Genomic DNA, 27,716 nt, shown 5'->3' on the forward strand with positions numbered 1-27,716 from the left:
CCTGGCAAGCCAGAGTCATCCCTCATATCTCACATATAAGTTGGTGCTAGTGAGGTTTGATCGTCCTACCTCTCACTTGTAAAGTGAGTGCTCTACCATTGAACCAACTTATGCCTTCTTGGTTTATTTGTTTTTTCAAAAAGTCATTTTAAAAAGCCCAGGATTTGAGGCTTTTGAAAAACTGCTTTTTAACCTTTCAAAAAACTAATATAAGAAAGTTTTTTGTGATTGCCAAACACATTTATTTTTGGCTTTTTGAAAACATCAATAAGCCAATAAGCATTTTCCAAACTCAATCCCAAACATGCTCAATAATAGTAGGTTTTGGAGTACGGGTTAAAACCGAACAATAACCGAAAAACAAACTGTGTATCAAAATTAATAATTACTGAACAAGACTGATGGTTATGGTTAAGCAAATATAATTATCGGTTATAATTCGGTTAATCAGCTTTCATTAAACCTTGTATGCTTGTATCTTGAAACATCATGTTCAAGTTAAACCAAGGAAAAAAAATACTTTAATCGTTTTTTGGTGACTGTAAGTAAACCTCCATTCATACACGATTTTGAAAATAGTTTCTAGTTCAAAAAGTGTAATGCGCCCACCGTTAAGAGCCTTGCGCCCTACCAACTGAGCTAGACGGGCTTGTTGTGCAGTTTTTGTACAACAGTTACTTGATGTGGTAATATCCAACCCAACTTGGTTGTAACAAGTGTCACTGAGTTCGTTCCAACCAGTGAACCAATAGCATGGCTATAGTATCAAAGAATATAAATAATTAAAACACGATAAAATATAAATTTATAATCGTGGCAGATTTCATGCATTATATCCACGCAAGAAACGTTGTCAAAGGCTCACATGGAGACAGCTATGCAAAGACAAATGACACCAACTTAATGACAATTGCAAGCATAATTGTATGATAATTGTAATCAATATAGATGACAATGTGAGTTATGGTATCTGAGTGATTCAATAGACCAAATCCAAATCCAAATCCAAATTCAAATACCCAGTAATCTAAAACTCACCCGACCCACGTACCCGATCTCTTATTTTACATGGGATATATGGGTTTGAACTCCTCAAAAATCGAACTATTAAGACCATATATATGTTGTCAATTTGATTCATCAGGGAACAGAAATACATTCCATTATTAAAAGAAAAATTACTAAAAATTTTGCATCCTTAAACTTGTTGCTTGATGTTCCGGTTCATGTTCTTGCTTATCATTCTTGATCTTCCAGTAAACTTGATTTTATCTTCTTACTAAAATTTTCGTTCTTCGGTGGTTTTCGATAAAGATACAATATATCATCAACACTTTCCTTTATATGATTCCCGAATTTGCGTACGTTCTTTGCAACACCTGATGCCACTATGTTTGCGTTTCTAGTAAATCTGTTTCAAACAAGAAATTTATCAAAGTCAATAGTCATACATACACTTCAGGTCCAACCCATTATCTTATTTGACCTCAAAAGTCAAAATGTAACACATAACTACTTACCTGCTAAAAAAATCATCTGATGTAGATTGAGCTGGCCTGTTTACTCGTGGTTGTGGTTTTATATGGTTATCTTCACACAAAAACAAAAAAAAAACAATGCATTAGTTTTGTTATGTTATGCCTGTGATATATACAGAAAAAAAAAAATCAAGATCAAATAACTTGACTTAAATTATTTTTCAATAATAAATTATTAATTTTATAACCTTGCAAAAACCATGATGCTAACTAAATAATTTACCTTTGTTATGAGCATGAATCGGAGCAGATTTAGCATTAGTAACTTTTCTGTCTACCAGAACCTGCAAACAGGTGATTATGTAAGTGACGTTATTATGTGTGTGTGTGTGTGTGTGTGTGTATAGAGAGAGAGAGAGAACCTCAAGGCCAACACAGACTGGCAACTCCTTTTGTGTTTCATCTACATTGCCACTGTGATTTTTCATATCTGAATAAACAGAATAACCGACACACCCGTATCTGAAATCAGCAAGGCTCCTGCCCTCTTTTGAAGCTTCCATCTCAGATTCTCCAACATAGTATCGAGGTACTAGCCACACGAGTTAAAACTCAACATTACATAATTTTTAATTTAACATTTTAACTAGTAATATAAGGTGCATCCTGACACTTTATAAGTAGAATATAGACTAGCAATAATATTGTATTATACATCACACTGTTCGCACATTAATATAGCGAGGCACCAACAACTCAAAAGAAGTTGCTAGTGTGAAAAACTTATATATCTGCCAAAATTACAATTGCAGATGTAGAAAGGTAATATTGCCGATTTGCCATGATATTTATGTAGTGTAAAAAAATAAAGTTATATTGCTATACTTCGTGCATTAAACTAACAATCCTAAAATCAAATGAACTATAAAGACACATCAAATTAGGATTTGTGAGACAATGAAATAGACACCAACACATACTTGACATATAGTGCCTATATAAGGATCAAGGCATGGTTTAAACTTTTATACTTGACATATAGTGCCTATATACTTGACATAGTTTTATGTGCATCGATATCTTCGTCTTCTATTGAAATTATTTTACCAACGCGTGAATGATAAATTAATGCCACATCATAGTTATCATATGCGCTAGGCGCACTCAAGGCACATAGGCCTCGTTTGGGCCTAGGCGCAAGGCGCAACAAAAAGCGAGGGATGAAGAAAAGAAGTGCACTAGAATAAAAAATTTAAAATATATTATGTATATGAAAAATATATGTTATTCTTCAAATAAAATAAAGAAAGTTGTTATATAGCATTTAATATCATCTAATTAGTACCAAAACGTTTAAAATAGTCAAGATTCAAATGTAATTCCAAACTTGAATAACAAAATGTATCAATATAATGCCTTTGACCTCTCCTAGATCTAAGTTTCAGTAGCACTCCTTGTGTTTCTTTTGCTCGGCTTTTATCTTCACATGTTCTTGTCGTAGATATTGCCAAAGCGTTCACCTAGGAACTAGAAGCGCATTTATTGAGCCTCACCTGAAACCGGGCCTAGGCGCAAGAAAGCGAGGGCTTTTAATAACTATGTGCCACATGTAGGTAATAGTGACTTGCAAAGGCGGATCTTTACATTAGGTAAACGTATCGAAGTTGAACTGGTAAACGATACAGATGGAAAGACTTTCACTGTATAGTTTGCTCACATACAAGACCTATATATACACACACACACACACTTCGGTGAAGTTGTTACAACTTATAACTTGTCCCTCAAAACTAATATGCTTTCACAGAATTCAATGAGGTTGTTAGAACTTATAACTTGATCGCTGGGGATTTGGTAGAGTTTGAACCTAGGGATTTTGGAGAGAAAATGAGCAGCGGATTTAAGTTTAACCGTCTTCCTCCTATTGCCACGAGAGCAGTAAAGGTGATCAAAAACATCAAAGTAGCTAAATATATTGAGATTGAAGTCATGGATATGATAATAATAATATGTGGGTGCAATAAAAGTTTCATTGATGCAAGAAATTCTTAATACAAGAATCTATGAATTATTTAAAAAGTAATTTCATCCTTCAAGTGGTCTCGTTATATTTTGTTTACTGACTGTGTTTTCAAACAAAGACGAACAATGACGAATAGGGCAGTAAACAAACCGAACCAAACCAGGCCTTGTTCATTTTCATCCGTTAACCTTTAATCAGACAAGCGAATGGTTCACGAACACCTAACCGAACGATATTTCTTGTCCATGTTCATTCATTAAGAAAATGAACAAATCACAATCACAAACAATGTTTTAGTTGATTTGGCAAACCGAGAATGGCCAGTGTCAACGGTTCGGCCTGGCCTCCAAATTTGTGTTGGTTTTAGCATTCATATGTCAATTTGCATATAAATTAATCACATAATACTCATGTATCCTTTTGATTTATGGTATAATTTTGCTAAAACCTATATGATAAGAATAGAAAAGTCATGAAAAGAATATTAAAATCCTTTATTAAACAAACAAACATCAACGAACAGATTATCGGACATTTCACGAACACAATTGAACAAACGCGGTTTAACACCCCGGCCCGGTTAGGGCTGACGTGTCACTTGATACGGTAAGCCAAAGTCCCAAATAAATATTTAAATTACCAAACTAGAGTCGAAAGAATAATCTCTTACAATAGAAGTCTTAATACATTAATAAAACCATAACATAAAATTAACTTCTTTGGTCATTTCAATTCTCTCATCCCTCAGTTGTTTCCTTGTTTCTCTTCCGGCTATCATCAGAACTACCTAGAAATGTTTGTCTTTCCACATCAGCTTTCTTTGCACTTCTGCAATGGTAGAGAAAGTAGAATGAATGATTGACCTACAGATTTGGTCACATACAGTCCGCTTGATATTTCTCTACTTGTTTGTGAGGTGTTCTAGCAGCTGATCCAAGAAATCCAATCAATCGGTAAAATTGGTCTTCTTATACAAGTCGAGATTAGCATCGTATACGCTGGAAGAAGATGCACATACTTGGTGGAAGGGTGCATTAGAAGAAAGAGGAGACCCATTTGTGGAAGACTTTCCTTAAGGAGATTTTCATTCTATTTTCTTTGAAAAATAACTTACTAGCATGCATAAGAGTTCCTATACTCGGGAATTCATAGTCTCCGTCAATGAAACAATGAATCATTTTCTGGAACACTTGAGGAACGAGCAAAGATATAACAGTAAGCTGTATGAAACCAAATTCGTAGTTCAATCATTTCTTCGACTTTCTCTGCTGTTGCAGAAGCTGCTAGAGCTGTAAAGAAAGTGTAAATGGAAAGACAAGCATTTCTGGGTAGTTCTGATGATAGCCGGAAGAGAAACAGGGAATCGGGCTGAGGGATAAGGGAAATGAAATGATCAATGATGTCGATTTTATGTTAGGGTTTTATTAATGCTGTATGATTTCTATTGAAAGATATTTTCTTTCGATTCTTGTTTTGTAATTTAAATATTTATTTCGGACTCTGATTTACCGTATTGAGTCCTAACTGAGCCGAGGTGTTACACGTAGCACAGTTTGTGTTCGTTCCATTAGTTAATCAAACAAAACTCCTTGCTCATGTTCGTTCATTTATTAAACGAACTAACAAAAACAAACTTCCTGCCAAGCGTTTCGGTTCGTTTACACTTTACAGCGGTAAGTTGATAAATGTTTACAACGAACTCATTAGTTGAACTACAAACCGACACAATTATGTGCCTAAATTCAAATTAGATTATAGCACAATCATTTCCCTAATTCATAAGAAAATTAAAAAGTGGTGATCTGATATAGGAAGAATTGTTATTCAGAATTGCATGATAATGTGAGAGGAAACTTTAATAATCAGATAAACTCATGCTTTACCATCCGAGCACACGGTCTACCAGAGTAATAATGATATCAGAATTTAGGTTAATTTCTTCAAGAACAAGTATAATTTAGATGCGTATGACTTCCACAAAAATCAGATAACACAAAACTTAACATATTCGCAGAACAACAATCCAAATCATAGAGTGAAAAACCTTTAATGAACAAATAAATATCAACGAACATAAACGGACGTTCACGAACACAATTAAACAAACATGGCCTTTGTTCGTGTTCGTAAATTCAGTCAATCAAACGAAATTCCTAGTTCATGTGCATGTTGGGAGCACGGACGAACATTTACAGCCCCAAACTGATGCATGTTTACAATTAAATCATCTTTTGAAAACAAAAGAACACAACTATGTGCCTAAACTCAGACTAGCTTATAACACAAATCTATGCGCCTTATTTACCCTCCGAACACAACAGTAATATTATGTATCAAAACCTAGGTTAATTTCTTCGAGAACAAGTATAACAATAAACATAAACAATTGCTAACAATTAAAACCTAACATGACTCGCAGATCAGGATTCAAATAATAGTAATAATAATACCTTTGGGAAGAGAACGAGTGATGCCAACGCAAAGAGGATTGCGAGAATTGGATTTGAGAGTTGAAGAATAGTACAAGCATCCTTTGCATGATTTACCTGATCTCGAACCACCACCAACACCTTTCTCTTCTGGATTATTATTATTATTACTCTGATTTTTGGAGCTAGGGTTTGCTCGTTCGTCTTCTACCGCCATTGATTCTTTCTCCAACCGTATATTTATATCTATGCTATTGATAATATAATGATTTTGCTTCCGATTACTTTCGTCGGAGAGGAGATGATGCTAACGATATTGTTGTTGGTGAAGAGAATAAAATTGTAAAACTTCGAAACAAGTCACAAATGGTGCAATGAGTCGGGAACCCGCGAGCTATTCGAGATCGGATCAATAAAAAGTTTGAAAGAAGTTTGTTTTGTATGTTTCTAAATTTTACCTTTTTTAGAGCTTGACTCCAGCCTAAGCTCGTTTAAGATTTTTCTCAAAATATATAAAATATAATTAAAATATATATATATATAAATTAACTAATAAATGATAAACGAGTCGATCCCGAACTTGAAAAACAACTCACGAGCTAAACTCGAGCTTTAAAAAATTGCTCGAAACGAGTCAAGCTCGAGCCTAGTCGAGCTCGTACTCGACTCATTTACATATACCTAACAAACTATACCGTAAAAAAATAGAAAAAGTTAAAGAACAAATCATTCGGTTTATATCGGTTATACTAAAATGACATGAACCATTAAAATGTATAATGGTTTTATCAAGTTTAATTATTGTTGTCACATAGATACCCTTATAAACATGTATATCGTGTCGAGGAAATAATGAAAGGCATTGAAGCGAAGGTAATGTTGTTGTCATGTGACTCGAAGGTTATAGTTTTCAAGTGATGGAAAAAGTCTATTGCATAATTGGAGGGTAAGATCGGCTGTCATTTATAGTCTGTTCGTCATGTCAATCAAGTGAATGGCATTGTGTAATGCAATCAGTTAGGAAATGGTGGCCAAACATACTAGTACTAGCTAATTACTCATTTTAACCAACATTCAGTACAGTTTATCTATTTACAACACTTTATGTAGATGATGTCTTACCTTCTTACCTTAGGATGTTTGGCCTTGAAATATATATGTACAACACTTTGAAAACCAATTAAAGTCGGATATGTAATTATGATGGAAAGAATGAGTTAAGCAAATAATTTTGGCAATTGATTTTAAGTACCTAATTGATTTTAAGTACCTTATAAGGTTTTTGTAACAATATATTTTGATCATGTATGAACTTTTAATAATAGGATTATTTCCACTCATTTTCTAAAACATGTATTACAATAGAATTACGTTTTTAAGAGCAATAGCTAAAATAACAAGATGTAAATGAAAACAATATCTAGTAAAAGTCAATCCTCTTTTAAGATACAAAAAGAAACAATAAAACTGAAAAAATAATAATAATAATAATAACTAATGTATCAATTATGATGTCTTTTGCAGATTATGCTTCATGGATTGTTGATTCATTTAATATAGCATGGGTTCCAGGTATCAACAGAACCCATCTTCATAAAGCAATAATATAATCATGAGTTATTACAATTTCAATTTTCCAGTTATCAACATAATATCGATCTTCATAAACCCAAAATATGGTAAATTGAATCACAGGCATCATTCATCATCATTATCATCATCATACTATATATTGATCATCATACAAAAAAACATGTTACCAATCAAAACAACCACATCCCAAATTACCTGTCTTGTGGGTGCAAATAGTTGCACGCAGATCCCTTCCGGCACCGCCCGCTTTCATAATACTTACAAACCCGCTGCCCTTTCAACGGCGGCCTTGAATAACCACTTCCACCACCACTGCCGCCGCCACCGAATGAAGACTGCCGACTCCATCCAGCTTTACTGCTTCTACTGTATCCTGAATCTTCAACATGATGACTCCTCTCTCTCGGACTGTTACTGCTACTGTAATATCTATCTCTATCTCTATCTCCACCAGACCGACTGTGATGCGGGTCCCGCCCTACATTCACGCTTCGACTACCGCTCGTGTGTGAATGAATGCGACCCGTACTTGAGGTTCCTTGAGCCGGTCTTCCCGATCCCACTCTTCGTGAATCAACCGTGTCCAATCCCATTGTCGGTGGAGTCGGTAGAAGTGGGGGCAGTTGTGACGGTGGTGGTGGTGGTGGCGGTGGCGGCAGTGGTGGTGATGGTGGCGGTGCCACCACCTCTGGCTGGATAAACTCGCCTTCTTCCTCACCGATTACTGAAAACCCATGAGCAATCTTTGCTGTCTCAGGTTTTATACTTTCACTCACTCTCTCTTTTGACTTCGGTCCTACCGAGCGGTTTGACTTTTCTTCGATTAACATTTCTCTTTCTGACTCGTCAGCTTCGGCACGAGTGGAATGATTCAAATCAATCATGTCTTGGCGGGGCGGGTGGAGCTCGGAACCACCCATTTCCGCCCACTTAAACCCGATATTATCCGACTCGGATGTGTGAGGAATACTAACGGTACAAGCGGGCTTGGGCTCGAGCCCAAAAGAGAATTGTAAGCCCGTTGATTGACGGCTTAAATGAATATCTGCAGTGGAGCTAAACCCGTCACTTCGTGTACTCTGATCCGCAGTCGGGCTAAAATCATCAATCGAACCATTGAACAAATCCTCAAGAAAACTATTTCTTCTAGAAGTAGGTGATGGGGCACAGTTTCGCGACTCCATTGCATCAACTTCGGCTAAAAGATCTGAAACCGACTCCTCCGCCAACGTGCTAAACTCAATCGTTTCACCGAGCCCGTGCCATGAGGGCATACTGGTAATTTGGTCGATGGTCGGGTTTGTAGTAGCAACTTGGTGGTCTACAGTTGGAGGGTACCTACCCCATTCGTCACCCGTTTCGGGAAGCTGGGTCCCACCAACCACTAGACTCAAAGTTGTACTCCAGCTAGGCGGGTTTGCGGAATCTTGAATCGGAATCTTTGCCCGTTCCTTGTCTACAGAATCTTGTATTCTTGGGTTTTCATGGGTTTCCTTTTTCTGAAATGAGCTCGGTAGATCCACAAGAGGTACATCTGCAACACTGAAAACTGAAGAAACGTGTTGATTGATATCAGGCATGTTTTGGATCCCGGGATCTTGAACTGCAATCTTTGACCGTTCCTTGACCAAAGAATCTTGTATTTTCTGGTTTTCATGTGTTTCCTTTTTCTGAAATGGGCTCGGTAAATCTACAAGAGGCACATCTGCAACACTGAAATCCGAAGAAACATGTAGACTGATATCAGGCATGTTTTGGATAACGGGGTCTTGAACCAAAATCTTTGACTGTTCCTTGACCACAGAATCTTGTATTTGCTGGTTTTCATGGGTCTCCTTTTTCTGAAATGGGCTTGGTAAATCCACGAGAGGTACATCTGCAACAGTGAAAACTGAAGAAACGTTTTGATTGATATCAGGCATGTTTTGGATCCCGGGATGTTGAACCGGAATCTTAGACCGTTCCCTGACTCCAGAATCTTGAATTTTCAGGTTTTCATGTCTTTCCTTTTTCTGAAATGGGCTCGGTAAATCCACGAGAGGTACATCTGCAACAGTGAAAACTGAAGAAACGTGTTGATTGATATCAGGCATGTTTTGGATCCCGGGATGTTGAACCGGAATCTTAGACCGTTCCCTGACTCCAGAATCTTGTATTTTCTGTTTTTCATGTCTTTCCTTTTTCTGAAACGAGTTCGGTAAATTCACAATTGGTACATCTGCAACAGTGAAAACAGAAGAAACATGTTGATTAATATCAGGCATGTTCTGGTTCCCAGAATCTTTAACACGAATCTTTGACCGTTCCTTGACTCCAGAATCTTGTATTTTCAGGTTTTCATGGCTTTCCTTTTGCTGAAACGAGTTCGGTAAATTCACAAGAGGTACATCTGCAACGCTGAAAACCGAAGAAACGTGTTGATTGATATCAGGCATGTTTTGGATCCCGGGATGTTGAACAGGAGTCTTTGACCGTTCCTTGGCCACAGAATCTTGTATTTTCAGGTTTTTATGGCTTTCCTTTTTCTGAAACAAGTTCGGTAAATTCACAAGAGGTACATCTGCAACAGTGAAAACCGAAGAAACCTGTTGATTAATATCAGGCATGTTCTGGATTCCGGAATCTTGAACATGAATCTTTGCCCGTTGCTTTACAGAATCTTGAATTTTTTGGTTTTCAGGAGTTTCCTTTTTCAGTAAATGCTGGTTGATATCAGGCATGTTTTGGATACCAAAGTGTTCAGTTGACTTGTTGACCTTGGTCAAAGATGCAACACTCTGGGGATCACTGTTTAAATCATCGGGTATCTTCTCAAGATTAACAGAACTATTTAAACTATATGAAGTTGCAAGAACGGTAGATGATGGAATTTCAACTTGAATATTATCTTTGTTGACTCGTTCATTTTCGGCCCGTTGAGCATCAGGATTGTGAAACCGCTCTCGCAACACAATGTTCAAAAGTAATGAGTCGGCTTCTTGACCCGCCCATACTCTCATATCAACAGGAAAGTATCCACTCGTATTCCATTTCTGCAGCTGTACTAAAGAAAATGGGCCTTGAACGTTTCCACCCGGGTCCCGGTAATGCCACATATTATAATCAACCGACCCGTTTTTCATCATTGAGAGAAACGAAGGAGTTGAGGTTGAACCTGATTCAACGTTTGATAACGATGAGCCCACAGCAGGTTCGGTGTTGATTTTGGGGACGCTAGAACCGTTACAATCAGCCTCATTTTGCGGTCCACTAACGTCGTTTTCCGTGTTTAATTTGCTAGAATCGTTATCGACATTTGCAACACCTGAGCCAATCGGTTGATCATTTAAATTATCAACTTTTTTCGTTGGAGAGATTGTGTTTGTGCCACTGGCCCAAGGAAACTTTGGCTTTAAATGTTGTTCTCCTGAGCAATAGTCTAACACAAGTCAATATAATGAATGTGCTGTAAAACTACAAAAAAAGAAAAAGAAAAAACAGACCTTGTTCATTGTTAAAGTACTCTTCAGTGTCATCGGATTCATAGTCAGGATTCATTTTTGGATCCGAATGAACCTCAGGAATTGCACGTAACCTGCGTTCACGCTCCTCTGGTGTTTTTAGAATTTTGAGTTTTTTCACACAGTCTCTAACAGTGGAATTTGTTAAGAAATTCAAATATATAATACTCCATAAACAATAAGAAAATAACAAATTGAAAATAAGTATCTATTGTCAGCAAAGGATATTTTTTTTTCTGCCCCTTTTCACTCGCTTGATCACGAAGCTGACTGAGCCGCAACACCTCGGTTTCAATTCTCTGTTTTACATATGAAAGGTTCATACCAATTAAATAAAGCAATAAATAAACCTACATTATTTATCAGATGTGGCATTTCCACCCATTTGCTTATAAATGGGTCGACTTAGAATGAGCTTTATCTCAGACAGGTCAAATAGAAAACTTAACTATAAACTTTTTTATCTAAGTTTTAAAAGAAATCCTCAAGATGACTAATACTTATTATTTTACTAAGTTATATCAAAGGCTTAATTTGCTACAATCATAGTACCAAATAAAATCAGTTCAAAGGCTTTAACTTGGAACAGGTTAAACGGGTTGAAACTTGAAAGTCCCTTAAATTCTATTTTTGATGCATATAACCTTCTAAATTGATTTATTCCAAGAGAATATTGTTTTTGTAATCTTAGTTAAGACATTACATATTTAATAAACCATTTTAAATAAGAAAAAAAAAACCGAGTAACTCACATCATCAATCAGCACCGACTGCAAAGCCATTGCCTTTTCTTGTATTTCACGCTAAATCAACCACAAAACTTAGCATCAGCAAGCATAAATAAAAATAACTATTATTAAAACCATGCACACTTACTACAGTAAAACATCTCACAAGCCCACATCTTATACTCTCTCGCAGGCGTCTGCATTCGTCCTGAAAAGTAAATGATAACATAAATCATCCCTTTACAATAGCTTTACAAAGATTTAATATGTCACCTCAGATAACTCTTGGTTCGAAATTGTATCAACTGACACTGTCTCCTTCTTGTCTAAATTCAATACTTCAAGCATGACATCCACTAATTTATCACCAATTTTATATGGTACATCCACTTTAGTTGTCCCTGTAAAATAATTTAACGGTAAATAACGACCGACGCCTTAAAAAGGTGAAAACAGTACTAAAATTGCATTACCTACTACTTGTACAAGCCTGTACATATCATCCTTTTGATCACTACCAGATATTCTTATTTGCACGATCGACCCTACTACTTTTTCATTAAACTTTTCCTTATCTTCAATAAGCAACTCCATCAAGTTCCGCCTTAAATATATCAAATTCATGTTATGCACGTCAATAGCAGCATAATCATCCAATTTGTTCTTTATGCGTTTTTCACTCTTCCTGTGGGTCCTACGTTCCTTATTACCGACCACAATATTTTCACTTTTAACATCAGTATCCCCCTGTTTTACAGTGCTATTCTTCTGAACATCCTCTTTAACCAAAAAGTGAGATTCTAAAAGCTTCAACATTTCAATATGCCCGACACGCGGTTTCCCAAAAAGATTCATTAGTCTTAGATCACATATAATTTGAGTATTCTTTCGTGGGTCCCGGAGGTTATTTCGTTTTATGTACTCTAGCAAAAGAGCTTGTACATCAAACTGAGATAAAACGGATGTATCGCCATCTTTCATGTGTGAAATGAAGTCCATTAACTCTTTGCTGGCCCATTCTCTGGGCCCGTTTGTAGAAGGCTCGTTAGCAGGCCCATTGGTCTGTTCATCTGTCTTTCTTCTTTTGGATTCATTAGCCTCAAGATTAGCTAAAGATAAGTCGGCTGTAATGCTTCTTCGACCACTACCAATAATATTTGAACTCGTTGGTTCAATGGAAGCTAGTTTCCATGGATTCCTGGCTTGAGTTATTTCATCAACAGTTAAAGATAACTTTCCTTTTATGTACACCCAATACACCTTGAAAAGATACTCCCAACTAGACTTGTCATCAAAATCCACCTGTGTGTGGCACATAAGCAAAAAAATATAACAAGACCATAGAAAGAAACATAATTATTTTGCAAATCAGCTTACCGTTGCATCTCCACTGTTTTCAATCATCATAATTGTTTTCATGCAAACTGTACAAAAGCCTTTATCACCTCTCATACACAAAAAATCAGACTTTCTAATGCACCCTTTGCACAATGAGTAAGTACATGTAAAGCACATATGATGTGCCGTTTTCTCACACATGCTGCAAATATGCCAACCTGAAATCCATATAAACATCAAGATACTATAAGTTTGATTGCACTAGATATCAAGATGTTAACTTTTGGACTTATATGTAATAATTCTATCTTCCAGTCAACATACTACATACCACAGTTCCATTTAGCTTTTGATCTAAAAAACGATTCGTCCCGCTTAATACACGACGGATGGTACGCCTTCGGGCATCCCCTATACCAGAAGCAACATTAATTACTCATTAATCAGCTCAAATAACATAAAACTTATCACATTAACTTCAATAAATGCACACATTAATAAAACCCCCAAAATATGCAACACAAACAGAATCACAATCCAAACCAAAACGAAGACGAACCGGCGATCACAGAGAACGAGACTCCCGCCATCGAAACAAATAAAACAAACATCCTCATCCTCATCTTCTTCCTTACTCTTCTTAGCAGCAGGCTGTACAGCTTTCACCTGAGCCTTAGGCGGCCGCCCTCGCTTCCGTTTCACCGCTCCACTTGCAATACCAGCATCCGCCGCCGGTGCCGGAGCATCCGCCGCAACGCCGCCGTCAGGATTTTGAATCTGTTGACTCTGGTCAAGGTTTGAAGTCTCAACCCTAGAATTCCGAAGCTCCATAAGTTGATTAAGTAAGCTGAGGTTGAAGTTAATTAAGTAATTAATTAATTAGGTCATGAAGAAACCCTAATAGTTGAAATCGAGTTGAAAATGGAAATTGATTGGGGGAAGTGAGTGATTAATGGTGGTGGTTGAAGGATTTGTGGTGGCCGGAGATATGTGAGCTTAATCGGAGTATATGAAGAACGCCGATCACCGGAGCGGTGGTGAGTGTTGTTAGCTGCAGCTGATTTTGATGATGATGGTATTCTATTCAATCAGCAAACACGGTGACTGATTTTTGGTTAGTTATAATAATAATAATAATAATAATAATAATAATAAAAGTATGACATTGAGATGAATAGTTACGGCATAAATTGGACTTAGAGAAACATGTAACGAGATATGATTTGGTTTGTTATGGTTTCGTTACAACACGGGCACTCGGTATAGCAACTAAAAGGAAAGACCTAAACAATGAAACTGTAGTATCGTTTTGGTTCGTTTTGGATCGTTAGAATATTGGTACGATATAGGCATTTGGTGTGGTAACTGGAAAGAGAAATCATAAAAGTAAAGTTATGATGTGCAAAGAAGAATGATAACACGTGTTTTACAAAAATACAAAACCATATAAACAAATATTGGTGGTGCATCTGATAACAATGCATGTCGGTATTGATTATTTGGATGGTATCGGTAGTTCGGTACGCTACCGGCACTTGTGTTATCAAAAGTATACTTTATCGTGAATGCAGCTCGTTTTCAATTAAATTTATGTTGGAATGTCCAGGGGGATTAAGCACAACTACGTATTTAGTTTCTTTTATGAAGTTAACGTACACATGTTATTAGAGATATAAATTAAATGAGTTAAAGACGTATATTTATTATGGTATGAGACGACGTATGGTGAATGGTGATAACTAAGCACACAGGGGCATTGTACGACACTAGACGTCCCAAACAACAATAAGAAGTTTTGCAATAAGTTGTGATAATAATAAAAAAAACCTCAATATCCCTTGTAATAGTTACATTTTGTCTCACAACTCTCCTTAGTGTACACAACGAGCTAATACAAAACTTGGCTCACCCTAGGGTGGGGGAGGTGTTGAGCTTGTTTTAGAGTTTAAAACGAGCCACTACGTATGATACAAGAAGTGAGATTGAATGGCAAGAAAACTCATTTATTAATGATATTTAGAATTAAACATGATACAAACAAAAAATGGACATTAACTAGTAAAAATGAATAAATAACCAATTTCATCGTAGGTTTAATGTCTCACTGATAAGGTATTGGTTATTTATTATTTTCAATAAAGTCAATATTGTGTATATACTTCTTTCTAAAACTGTAAAGATCATAGCGATTTATTTCTTTTTACGCCGTGAATAAATCAATGCTAACTTCTTACTTTCAAGAGAATGGCCGTATTGATACAAAAATTACCAGTTTAGAACATGAAAATTATAGTTTATGTAGATTACTCTTTCGCTCTTCTCTTTATTAATATTTTGATTTGATTTTCGAAGTATATAACATATTTTCTTTGTTTTTTTCCAAGGTAATTAAGAACCCAAAAATACAAGTAACCGAACAATCAATGCATAATTAATTTAACACCCTCTATACTTATTGTTATTGTTTGTATGATTTTCAGTCTTTTAAGAAGTTAATGTAGTATGAAATCCCTTTTACTGTGTGTTTCTCATCTTCGTGTGTCCTTGCACTTGCTACGTGTATGTCTTCAGTAGCTTATGTATTCTCACATCGACTCCTGGTCTGGTGGCAGTGGTTTTATCCGACGAATGATCATTACCGGCTCTATTATTTCTCTCTACTTGGGGAGGTGTCGTGTCTCTTATTTCTCTGTTTTCGGATTGGGAACCGTGGGTGGCGGGGGAGTGGTGTCTCAAATTATTCCCAAAGTTATCTGCAAAGTCTTATTTTGCTCTTTTTGTAATTATTGGATACCTATTTTGACAGAATGATATGTTACGGCTGTGATTTACTTTTCAATGTTGGTCACATCTGTTATTATTATTTTTTGTTGTAGCTCATTGTCGGGTTATGATCGGAACCATAGGTGGTGGTGGTGGATTGTTTGTGGGCAGTTGTCTATTGTGGTTGATGATTAGCGGTGCTCAAACGTTGTTCGACGTCTATGTCTTCAGAAAACCATATGGCCTTGGGATTTTGGCTGTTATCTAAATGATGGTGAGTGTAGGGATTTTTTCGTATATGGACTTGATAGCTTTTTCGTTGCTAAACCCTGTCCTTTTTTGGGTGTTCAAGGCTATGATTATGGGCCTCGGCTCATGTGAGCCGTGATTTTGTTCGCTACGGTTTGGGATATGATGATGGGTCTTGCCTCATCTGAGCCACCATTTTATTTGCTATGCGCGTTAACGCTTTGTCGTTTATTCTTGGCATCTGTGATGGTCATGTAATTGAGTTTTGCATTCACAAGGCAACCACTAGCAGCCAAGATGGTTGTGTGAGTTGTATTTGAGCCTCATATATGGTTTTAATAATGTTTGTGACAATATTGTTTGATTGCTTTGTGTTGTACAAGTTTTGAAGCTTACAGCTTATTGTTGCATCCATCAATTCTCTTTTATCACGTAGCGTTTATCTTTAAACATGTTATTTTCAGATGTGATGAAACATGCTAAAGCCTGCGAAGAGAACCAACATGTTTTTGTCCCTCTGGCTTTTGATACATTTGGCTCCTTGGCACCGGAAGCTATCCGTTTTCTAACCAGGGTCCAACAGGTTGTGCATAGCAATGTGTCGACTCCAAAGGGGCAGGGGTATGTCTTTAGCAGGTTAGGGTTTGCAATTCAGAAAGGGGTGGCGGCGCAGCTTGTTGCCCGCCTACCTGCTATATTGATGTAATATCTATGTTTCATCAGTAGAAATAAATAAAATTTTATAACAAAAAAAAAAAAAAAAAAAAAAGGTGATGATTTGAATTTGCACAAAGATTAAATTTGTTGTAAACATGGCAGGGAAATCGAGATGGTCATGTGAGTTTCTTTGCATTCACATGGCAACCGATCAATGTGCAGCCAAGCGAATCTATTCACTATTTTTTCATTATTTTACACATGTTTACTTTGTTTTTGGATTACTTTTCTTATAGGGTTTTCATGTGTTTACTTTCACTCAGAAATTGGTTTCTATACGTGGTAACGGTTTGGTTTGACGTCGCCAGTATTCCAGTTGCCTACTTGGTTACTTCAAGAAGTGAGGCAAATTTCTTATTCTTCTACTATTACCATAATTTTTAGTATTGTAGTTTTTGACCTTTTTCTGTATCTCCTTATTTCCTTCATGGGTGTTGTGGAATATGGTCAGTAGTTAAGTCTTCTGACTAATTGTTGCTAATTGTCTATCCTACATTCTTTTTCTCCTATTGCTAAGCATTGGAGAAAATACTAGTTCAGTTGCGGGGGGTCAAAATACTAGTTCAATATAATCATAAAGGGTGGGTACATTATTGGCTTGTTATGTATGTACGGTGTACTTATGTGTTAGATCAACATGCATATTGTTATCTTGCTCATTTAGCTTGCCTCTCGCTAATCATTACAACAGTTGGATTCAATGGCGTTTTTTTATACGAAACAAGTCTCGATGAATTCGAGACATGAAGAGGGTTAAACATCATACACATAAGTTTTCGTATTTAAAAGTTAGCAATAATGTAATGAACGTCTAGTATAATGATTTTTGATATTCTATAACTGATTTGTTGCCTTAACTTTTGAATATATGAATTTATGTCTTCTGTGTTTAATTTTTTTTTTGTAATAGTAGCAACTCACACCATCTCGGATGAGTAATTAAATATAAACCAATTGTTAAGCTTGAGATATCTTAACGAAAGAAGCTAGTTGGGACATTTGAAGCCATCATTCCTATTGATTCTTGCTCAAATGCAACAACGGTTTAAAGACATGCTCAAATTATAGATATGCATATTTAAAACCCAGACTACTACTAACTTTATTATCAAAACATTTATTGTGTTTTTAGTACTTCATGTTCGGCTCAAGAACAAACTCAAAGCTTTTCTTTAGGGGTGTGCTTCATACCTTTTGTAGTCTTTGACAATAGTATTATTGTGTCATGATTTATGTATATTACTCGACTTGTAGGGTTGGAAGTTTGGTTGTGTCGTGGTTGTTAGGGAGGTTTTTGATGATGTCGCTTATCCCATCGATACTTAAAGGGCCAATGATTTTTGAAGTGACGACGACATTGGTGACTTATGTGCTTTTGTGGGTTTCTTCTCCTTATGTTAAATAGAATCAAGTCTTTGTTGGAATGAAGAGCAAAATTTCTGGTATTTAAGATATAAGAATGTGGTTATTATGTTATAGAGGTTAGTTTTAGAGTAATTTTTTTTGCACATTATAATGTTGTTTCAAGGGGTTTTAATGTTTTATGACCCATTACTTTTGTTGTTATTTAAAGTTTTTGTGGCTTGCCCCCATTTTGTTTCAGTTTTTTATGCACATTGGGCCGGTGCCCAAATCTAAATCAAGAATTATGCTTGTTTGAGCCCACTAAGATTTTGTAATTGCTAACTAAATGAGTTTAATATGATATAAGATGACGTCATCACATGAAATGTTTAACACGATTATTGATCAAAAAGTAACAACAGTTATATCATAATTATTATCTGTACTCCATGTTTTATCATAGTATATTTATTTGCTTACAGAGCTACAAAATATATTGTTCGCAAGTTGTGCTATAAATTGTCAATCCTACATCTAAGTGTTCATGTTTGTTAGTCTATTAAGTTAAACGAGTGAACGCGAAGAAACCCCAGTTTAATAAAGGGACTGTTCATCGTCAAACAACAATATTCAAATAAACAAAAATGTAACATAATCATAAATCCAAGTCCAATTAATGGCAATCATAAGTCCCCTCAAGGGGCCAAACTTCAACCCTTCATCGCACATCATCTTGACACAACAAGTCAACAACTCAATCCCCACTGCCATGTCAGCAGGTTATCAACCCACGTGGCAACCTGTCATTGGCCAACCCATTATGGCCTCAAAATGCATATCACAAGTGACACCAACTAGAAGCATATAATCAGTGAGCACAAACACATATGAGTGGTGCATAATTCTATAGGATAGACTCATAGAAGTTGTGAGTTCATTGTAACTAATTATGGCCTCAGCTTCTCTTTTCAAACCAACTTCAGCAACTGTTCTTGATAAGTCTGAATGGGTCAAGGGTCAGACCCTTAGACAAGCCCCCGTGTTCGCGGTCCGGTTCAAACGTGACCGCACCTTCTGCGTTAACTGTTCGTGCTAGTTCATACGGCGATGAGCTCGTCAAAACCGCGGTTCGTGTTTTTGTGTTGCTTTTTTCATGTTTTTATGCATTGTTTAGAATATTGGATAGAAAAATATAAAAACTTTAGGCACCCGCTTTCGACCCATTGTCAACTCTACTAACCTTAAGGCTGTGGATTTATGACACGATACAAACTTAACACAAAATTCATGAGCTTAATTTAAGCTAAATAGGTTTAGGCCAGTTTCGGGTCAAACCTGTGAGCATGTTTAGCCAAAGTGGTTGGGGTTGGTTGATTGGCGGATTGGCCCGTTTAACTCATTTATTTTTTAATTCTTTTAAAATGTGTTGTTCTCATGGTCTAACTTGGAATGTCCAGGTACTTTATGCCAAAAATTTCGAATTAAAATAAACTGACATATTTAATAAGGTTAAATGGCCGGTATTCGTGACAACCCACGAATATTCATGTACTGTTCTGTTAGCAAGTCAAAATTTCAGGTTTGTGTCGGGTTCGGCCCACCAACTCACGAACACGACCCGTTTAGAAACCTAACTAAAGTCAGATGACAAATAACATGAAACACATATCTAATGAGTGGTTTTGTATAATGTAGAATACTATAGCCTCCCCGGGCCGAGGAATCCTGGCCATGGACGAGTCAAACGCCACTTGTGGAAAGCGGTTAGCCTCAATCGGGCTAGAGAACACTGAGGCTAACCGCCAGGCTTACCGGACCCTCCTGGTTAGTGCACCAGGCCTAGGCAACTACATCTCGGGTGCCATCCTCTTTGAGGAAACTTTGTACCAATCCACAACCGATGGCAAGAAGATCGTTGATGTCCTCTTGGAACAAGGAATCGTCCCCGGTATCAAGGTTGACAAGGTAGCGTATCTAGACCCGACATGCATTTATGGGTTGTACAAGCTAGTGATGCAATGGCTAATAAAAATGTTTGTTTGATAGGGTCTAGTCCCGTTGGCTGGTTCAAATGACGAGTCATGGTGCCAAGGTCTTGACGGGCTCGCATCACGCTCTGCTGCTTACTACCAACAGGGAGCCCATTTCGCCAAATGGTAAATTCATAAACGGGCTAAAATGGGTTTGGGCGGAAATTGGTAACTTTATAGTGTGGGGCTTAATGGGCCGGGTCCAGTTGACCCGCAACCACCTTTTGTCCATTTTCTTGAACTTTTTTAAATAATTAGCTGTTTTTAATGTGATTGAAAAAACCATATCATTACAATTGGATTATAAAATAGTCCGGTTAAAAAGGTTGTGTGGACTTAAAAACCCTCTCGGGCGGTTTCAACCTGTTCAACCCACTTGGCCCGTTTGACCCAGTGATATAAAATATAAGCAAAATAGATTATTAATACGCAGACAGGTCAAAGTAAAACATCTAAATTCAGTTTCAACCCGTTCAACGCATTTGGCCCGTTTGACCTAGAGATCGATCATAACCCAAATGGATTATTAATAAGCAAACGGGTCAAAATTAAAACATCTAAATTCAGTTTCACTGGGCCTGTTTGACTCAGTGAGATAAACTGATAAAGTATGACTCAAACAGATTATTAATAAGCAAATCGGTCAAAAATTAAAACATCTAAATTCAGTTTCAGTCTGTTCGACCAAGTGAGATAAAACATAACCCAAATAGACTATTAATAAGCAAACGGGTCAAATTTAAAACATCTAAATCTAGTTTCCACCCATTCAACCCATTTGGCCCATTTGACCAGTGAGATACTGAGATGTGTAAAAATTCATACATTTAAATTCACTTTCAACCCATTTAACCCATTTGGCCCGCTTGGCTAGTGAGATAAAACTTAACCCAAATAAACTATCAATAACCAAACTTGCTAAATTTAAAACCTCTAAATTCAGTTTCCCTATCACGTAGGCGCACTGTTGTGAGCATTCCCAATGGCCCATCAGCGCTTGCAGTGAAGGAAGCAGCTTGGGGTCTAGCCCGTTATGCTGCTATTTCCCAGGTACCAAACTGACATACACCATTACACCACATGGTTCGGTACGGTTCCAGGTCTGAAATATTTATCTTATGTGGCCCGTTTTGCAGGACAACCGGCTGGTCCCAATTGTTGAACCTGAGATATTGCTTGATGGAGAACACGGAATTGACAAGACATTTGAGGTTGCACTTAAAGTATGGGCTGAAGTGTTCTTTTACTTAGCCGAAAACAACGTGTTGTTCGAAGGCATTCTTTTGAAACCGAGCATGGTTACACCCAGAGCCGACTGCAAAGAACGGGCCACCCCCGAAGAGGTTGCTACTTACACTCTTAGCCTTCTTGAGAGAAGAATCCCACCTGCAGTTCCTGGAATCATGGCAAGTATCCCTAACCCTTTAGTGTTAACGGGCCAACTCAGCCCGGCCCATTTTGACATGTAATTAAAAACTAACCCGTTTTAATGCAGTTTTTGTCGGGTGGACAATCTGAGGTGGAGGCTACACTCAACTTGAATGCAATGAACCAAAGCCCGAACCCATGGCACGTGTCGTTTTCATACGCGCGGGCCCTACAAAACACTTGTTTGAAGACATGGGGAGGAAGGCCTGAGAATGTTAAGGCGGCCCAAGAGGCTTTGTTGCTCAGGGCCAGTGCCAACTCACTGGCCCAACTCGGGAAATACACCGGCGAGGGTGAGTCCGAGGAAGCGAAAAAGGGCATGTTTGTTAAGGGCTATGTGTACTAAATTAAAAAAATAATTATGAACTTGTGTTAAATGTTTTAAGCCCAATGAAAATTTGAGACTGCTACTTTTTGTTCATAGCATATCTACTTCTAGCAATCCTATCAAGTTTAATGTGGCTTTGAATATGGCCCAAAAGTTAAGGATTGGGACTCGGGATTTTAAGCCCACTATCCATTGTCCACTATTCTAAAAATAAGGATGGCAAGTGACAAATCAAGTCGTATTTGGATTGATAGCTTATGCTCGGTTTGTTGTTTCATTCGTGTTAGGTTTGGGTCGTTTATCATGTCAACTCAACTTATAATATATGTATGGGTTTTGTTTTGGCTAAGTGTTATAAATTCGTCAAACTTGTCAATTTCAGGTTAGATGTTAACAAAAACTCGATCCATTTTTTTTTTTGTTAACTTCGCGTCGATCTATTTTCGACCTAAGTTTCAGGTCAGGTTCGTACCAACCCATTTCACATTTAATTCAGGTTAACAATTTGTGTTTTGGAATTGTGTCTGGAACTATCATCTTACTAATTAAATGATCCAAACTTTATTAATATATATTTTGTTAAAAAAAGAAAGTATTGTTGATATAAAAGCTACATCATTATATTTAACTCCTTTATGAAGTAAAAAGTGTAGTGGTTTAGTTGAAAGGAGTTGGCGGGAAACCACCACAATCAAACAAACCTATATATTCATAAAATAATTTCCGTGAGAAAGCTAGCTTTGTGGGTCCAATAAAAGTAAAAGGAAAAATACAATACTACTAGATGTTTCTAGGATATATGTTTTCTAGAGATGCATGGTAAAACCTTTAAACAAAATTTAATTGAAATTTTTTACAAATGCATGAACTGAATTCTTCAAAAATAGTATATGCATTAGTATAAAATAAACTTATCAAAATGGACAGCTTAAACAAAATAAAGATACCAAAACGAACATGGAAACTCAGTCTAGACATCCAATACATCAATCACACAATGTATGATAGGCCCGTCAGCTAGAGATGCTAAAAATTAGTCGACGCACTAAATCATGAAAAGTATCGCGGATTAAAAAAAACAACAATCAAATAAATAAATTTGTATTGGTTTGGTTAAATTTTAGCCATGAGCTAAGCCACACTTTACACTTGTATTATTTTAATTTGTTATTTTTTGGACCTTATTGTACTTTTAGACGCTAAGATTTACCTCGACGTTTTATAAATCAATGCATGCTTTATTAAAATAGCTTGGTCAACTTGTTTAATTGGGTGATTTTCTCTTAATATAATTATATATTTCAAATTTGATGCTATTATTTGTATAATCGACTATTTCAGTTTGCTGTACAAATTTGGAACAATTAACTTACATGCCATCTAAATCTAGTCTTAAACCTACACTGATGTCCACTATCAACCACTTAAGAAGAAATACGTATTGACACAACTGGATTACAATCCTTTGGTTGTCTAATTACAAAGGAAAAATAGTTAAATAAAATAAAGTTGGATTATGGTGGATATGATGATGATTTGTAGTTATTAATTTGGATACGATGATGAAGTGTAGTTATTAATTTGTTACTACCGAATTAGACACTCTAACCATATATATCTTTATCCTACGCAACCAAGTTCACCAAATCCACTTCAACCTACAATTTAAAAATTTTAATAATTGAAAAGCTAGAATACAAAATTAAAAAATAAAAAATAAAAAAAAAAAACTTTTAAAATTTGGTTTGATTAAATAACAGAAAATAATATATGTTTATATCACATGTCATAATATTTTTCCTATTTAACATGAAAGATTAGTGACTTGTAATAAGTATTAATTTCCTTAAAGATTAATAGGGTTTCATTTTTTCATTTAACAGCGTTACTACTCTAACAACGTAGTGCTTCACATTTTTTCCTTAAAGATTAATTGAAAATCACTCGTTTTAACCTTATTATATTTTGACCCGTAATCTAATTCGCTTAGATTGCCATCTTTGATACGAAGCATTATGCCAAAAAATATCCATGTCCACCACTTTAAATACACAAAATACTTTAATAAAGTAGTACAATATATTCATGTACACATCTAACACTTTGTTATGATCATCAATGATCACGTGTTCAAACGGTTGATGCATATATTGTTGAGCGATTTTACGAGATGAAATATAAAAAGTATTGCAATTCATGCATGCATCTAGTTGGCTTAAAAGGAAATCCAAAAGCATGTGATCACATGTTTTTTGTTGTATAGATAAATACAAAAAACAAATTTATTAACAAAGAACATGGAAGGAACTGAAACAATCTCTAATTTATTTATAAATTTGAGGCCAAGATTGAGCAAAGTTTGGTTGAAATTTATTAAAAATGATAAAATTATTGGACGATGCATATTTGCTATGTGACTTTTCACTAATTTTGAGAGAGTATCTTCTTTTAAAAATGTTTGTTATAGGAATTTAATATACTAGGAATCTAGGTCCCTCTTAAAAAGTCTCTTACGGGGGGCTTGGAATGACATCGCCATGTTGGTTTAAAAATTAAAATTGGATGGAACCCACTTGTCACGAACTTTCTCGGTTAAGTCCATGTAAAACCTCCTAGCCAAAGAGGATGGGTCAATGACGTTATTCATTTTCAAATGATGCAATTGGATCCCTAGCAAATGCAACATATCGGTTATTTGGCTTTACATTAGTAATTGATGTAAATTAAACCCCATCTTTTTTTTTCTCGACTAGAAATATCTTTGAATTCTATAAACAGGTACCAAAGGAAGGACACAAGATCAAGAATTATGGTATTTTGATCATAGCGTGTAAGTGCATCTGAAAGGCTAGGAATGACTCGCATTTCTCAAACACGGTTGCAAATCCAAGGAATATTTTGGAAGATATAAAGTCCCTTGTTTACTTACATGTTCCCAATAGATTCAATTATAATACTATCACTTGGTTAGATTGGTTTCAATTTTGTGGTACCTTTCCAATACATACAAATCTACTGGACAAAACAACGTGGGAAAGAAGGGGAAGGGGGGGGGGAGACCGGGCATAAGTACTTTGTCTTATGTCACCCATGAATCTTTGAGTTGGATTTATTACGCCTCCGAAGAAAATGTCTTTCATGTCCTTTCTAGTTATTCTATAATCATTGATGGACTTTGATTAACGAAAGCTAGTAAATCGAAAGGGAAGGAAGTCTATTGCCATAAAAGGATGTTGGCCATGTTATCAACTTGTACGCTGTCAGCTTTATTACAATTTTATCTTGATTCTACAAGTATTAACCTTTACCGCTGATGGCAATTATTAAAAGCATTTCAATCTTGTTAAGTTTTAGAAGGTGGATGCGGACTGATTTTCGAATTAAAAAATCACAGCATCCGCATAGAATAAATGAGATAAACATGGCTCACTGTTTAGCGTTGTTATCTCGTTAAAGATCCCCAATTCGCAAGCACTCATTTGTGGCCACATGTAATGTCTCCATAATTATAATAAAAAGAAACGAAAAGAGTGGTTCTCTTGTCTAACCGCTATGTTCCACAAATTGTCTTGGCTGATTAGGCATGCGCAATTATGTTAATTGTAATAATGAAGTCACTAGATTTCTAGCTAGTTACACTAGGCATTCATAATTAATGTTTTTAAGATTGAGTAATGTGGGTTAGTCCTTTTTCATGTTTATTTTAGTTATGCTTTCAGTTATGATTTCTTAGTCTTCTCAACAATTCCTAGCACAATAGATGTGACATTTTTCACTTTGTCTACTCAAGTACATACTAATCTCGTATACACTAAATGAGTGACTATGGCTACATATTTGCATTGCAACCAATGATACATTAATTTTTTAAAAATCTTTAATGCAACGTTTTTCAAACACTCACGTGGCTGACACTGTGAGTCAGCAATCGACTAATCTTGAAAGTGTGAAATAGTACAAAGTGAAAATGAGAGCAGTATAGGACAATTGTTCCAGGATCGATTCCAATGTTATGGAGTTGACGTTCTCCTCAAGAAACCCTAATTCCCACATTTGAAGCCTTTATTCATCAAGCTTGAGGATATGGCTTCAATTCACCGAGCTTGAGGATACTGAAGAGGGTGAAACCTTCGATAATGACTTCTTTCATCATATATGTCTAGATTTCTCTTTTAATCATAATTGAGGTAAAATTTTATTCTTTATAGTCCAGTTATAGCATGAGAAACTAAAGTATTAGGATATTAATAAGAAAGTTGGGAATTTTGGATGTAACATTCAATAATACAAGTAATTATATATAATCATAGATTCAAATACTATTAATACAAATAACGTTAAACTACTTAAAATCATGTTTGACTAGAAAAAAAAACGATCACATGTAATGTTTTAGTTGTTCAATGTTCATAGAAAATTTGTCATTAAGTATATGAAATGGCATTCCACCTAAAGCTAGGACTCAATGTTTCCAAATAATTTCTAAAGTGAAGTTGATTGTACACCATAGAAATACAACATTGAATAATGAATAGGTATAGACCCACAAGCGGCTAAGGGTGGACCTCAACAAGTTAACAACAAGGTTACCACAATGTGAATTGTCTCATTTTCTCCCGTCCAAATTCAGGAATCCATATGTATTCATGTCCTCTCAAGTCTCAATCCACAATTTCATTTAATTTAATATCATAAAATATTTTGAGTTTTAAAATATACCAGACACATACATGTACAGGGGAGAGTTCAAACAACAACCAAGAAGATATTTGAAAAATAGTGAGAACCATTTTTAAATACTTATTTTTTTAATCTTATTTTTTTATTATATGTAGCTCGTAATCTACATATATTTACCTCATCTGAGATTTATGTGTGTAATTTCGCAAGATACATATAATATATGTACTTCTGTGATCTACATGTTTTTTTAATTTTTTAATTTTCACAAATATAAATAACAAATAAAAAGTTGGGAAAAAAATTCAAGTTAAAGTTAGTTTTTGCTAGAACCGGCCTCCACATTTTATCTGTTTTTTTTTTCAAACAACTTTCATTCAAACAAAGCGAACTAGTGAGAGAGCTAACAAACAAACAATTAAAAGGAAAAATTAAACCAAAAACGCCAACTTACAAAAATAAAGGACGGTCTATATATATATATATATATTTTTTTCAAAAATAAGTCAAAGACTTGATTTCCTTCCAACGATATAGAAACAGGACCGGCTTGCTATAAAGAATAACCACATTTCTTTCCTTCCATCATGTATTAGTTTGTATGTAATATAACAGTCATTGTAATGGCCAATGGGTGCATAATAATTGTCTTGTTAACATGTAATCATATCCATCACTCTTTTTAACTGTAATCGAAGCAAACAAGAAGTCATCTTTTAATAATTTAGTGGATTGAAAACAATATGTTATTGAATTTGAGACAAAGCAAATAATATGAGGATATTCCAACTAAATAACGGTAACTAATTAATTACACGTGTCGAATGAATTCGAACTATTTATCATAAGGCTTAACGTAGTGGGCGAAATGTTATGGGCGAATGGGGCGATTTGGGGGGCGATATTAGGGCTTAGGGCGAGAGGCTCTCGTCGCATGGATGAAGGAAAAGAATATTAATATTATATTCTAATGTGTTATATATATATATATATATGATTGATTTCTTTTAAGAACCGCTTTAAGCTTTAAGAACTCGAAAGAACTCAACGTAACAAATTGATTTTTCGAATTTTTTTTACGCATGTGT

The 27,716-nt window shown here is 35.8% G+C and overlaps 2 protein-coding genes and 1 pseudogene across 3 annotated transcripts; 1 reads left to right on the plus strand and 2 right to left on the minus strand.

Annotated features, from left to right (window-relative positions):
- Positions 1–1,045: 1,045 nt before the first annotated feature.
- LOC143566327 (uncharacterized) lies at positions 1,046–6,181 on the minus strand. Its single transcript, XM_077053066.1, has 5 exons — positions 5,952–6,181; positions 1,901–2,070; positions 1,762–1,822; positions 1,521–1,590; positions 1,046–1,411 (listed from the first exon to the last, which is right to left on the minus strand). Exons 1-5 carry the CDS (start codon positions 6,145–6,147, stop codon positions 1,240–1,242), a joined length of 669 nt encoding a protein of 222 aa, XP_076909181.1. The 5' UTR covers positions 6,148–6,181; the 3' UTR covers positions 1,046–1,239.
- Positions 6,182–7,538: 1,357 nt separating this feature from the next.
- LOC143566347 (uncharacterized) lies at positions 7,539–14,216 on the minus strand. Its single transcript, XM_077053078.1, has 10 exons — positions 13,649–14,216; positions 13,421–13,500; positions 13,129–13,307; positions 12,225–13,053; positions 12,025–12,152; positions 11,900–11,959; positions 11,776–11,826; positions 11,252–11,322; positions 11,006–11,157; positions 7,539–10,929 (listed from the first exon to the last, which is right to left on the minus strand). Exons 1-10 carry the CDS (start codon positions 13,918–13,920, stop codon positions 7,715–7,717), a joined length of 5,037 nt encoding a protein of 1,678 aa, XP_076909193.1. The 5' UTR covers positions 13,921–14,216; the 3' UTR covers positions 7,539–7,714.
- Positions 14,217–19,097: 4,881 nt separating this feature from the next.
- LOC143566348 (fructose-bisphosphate aldolase 1, chloroplastic-like) lies at positions 19,098–22,041 on the plus strand (annotated as a pseudogene). Its single transcript, XR_013141219.1, has 6 exons — positions 19,098–19,289; positions 19,858–20,127; positions 20,209–20,318; positions 21,152–21,242; positions 21,329–21,598; positions 21,688–22,041. The product of XR_013141219.1 is annotated as a fructose-bisphosphate aldolase 1, chloroplastic-like (transcript).
- Positions 22,042–27,716: the final 5,675 nt, after the last annotated feature.

The sequence above is a fragment of the Bidens hawaiensis genome, unplaced genomic scaffold (assembly GCF_021521415.1).
Source record: "Bidens hawaiensis isolate Kalapana, Puna unplaced genomic scaffold, B.hawaiensis_p1.1 tig00022872_1, whole genome shotgun sequence".
NCBI lineage: Eukaryota > Viridiplantae > Streptophyta > Magnoliopsida > Asterales > Asteraceae > Bidens > Bidens hawaiensis.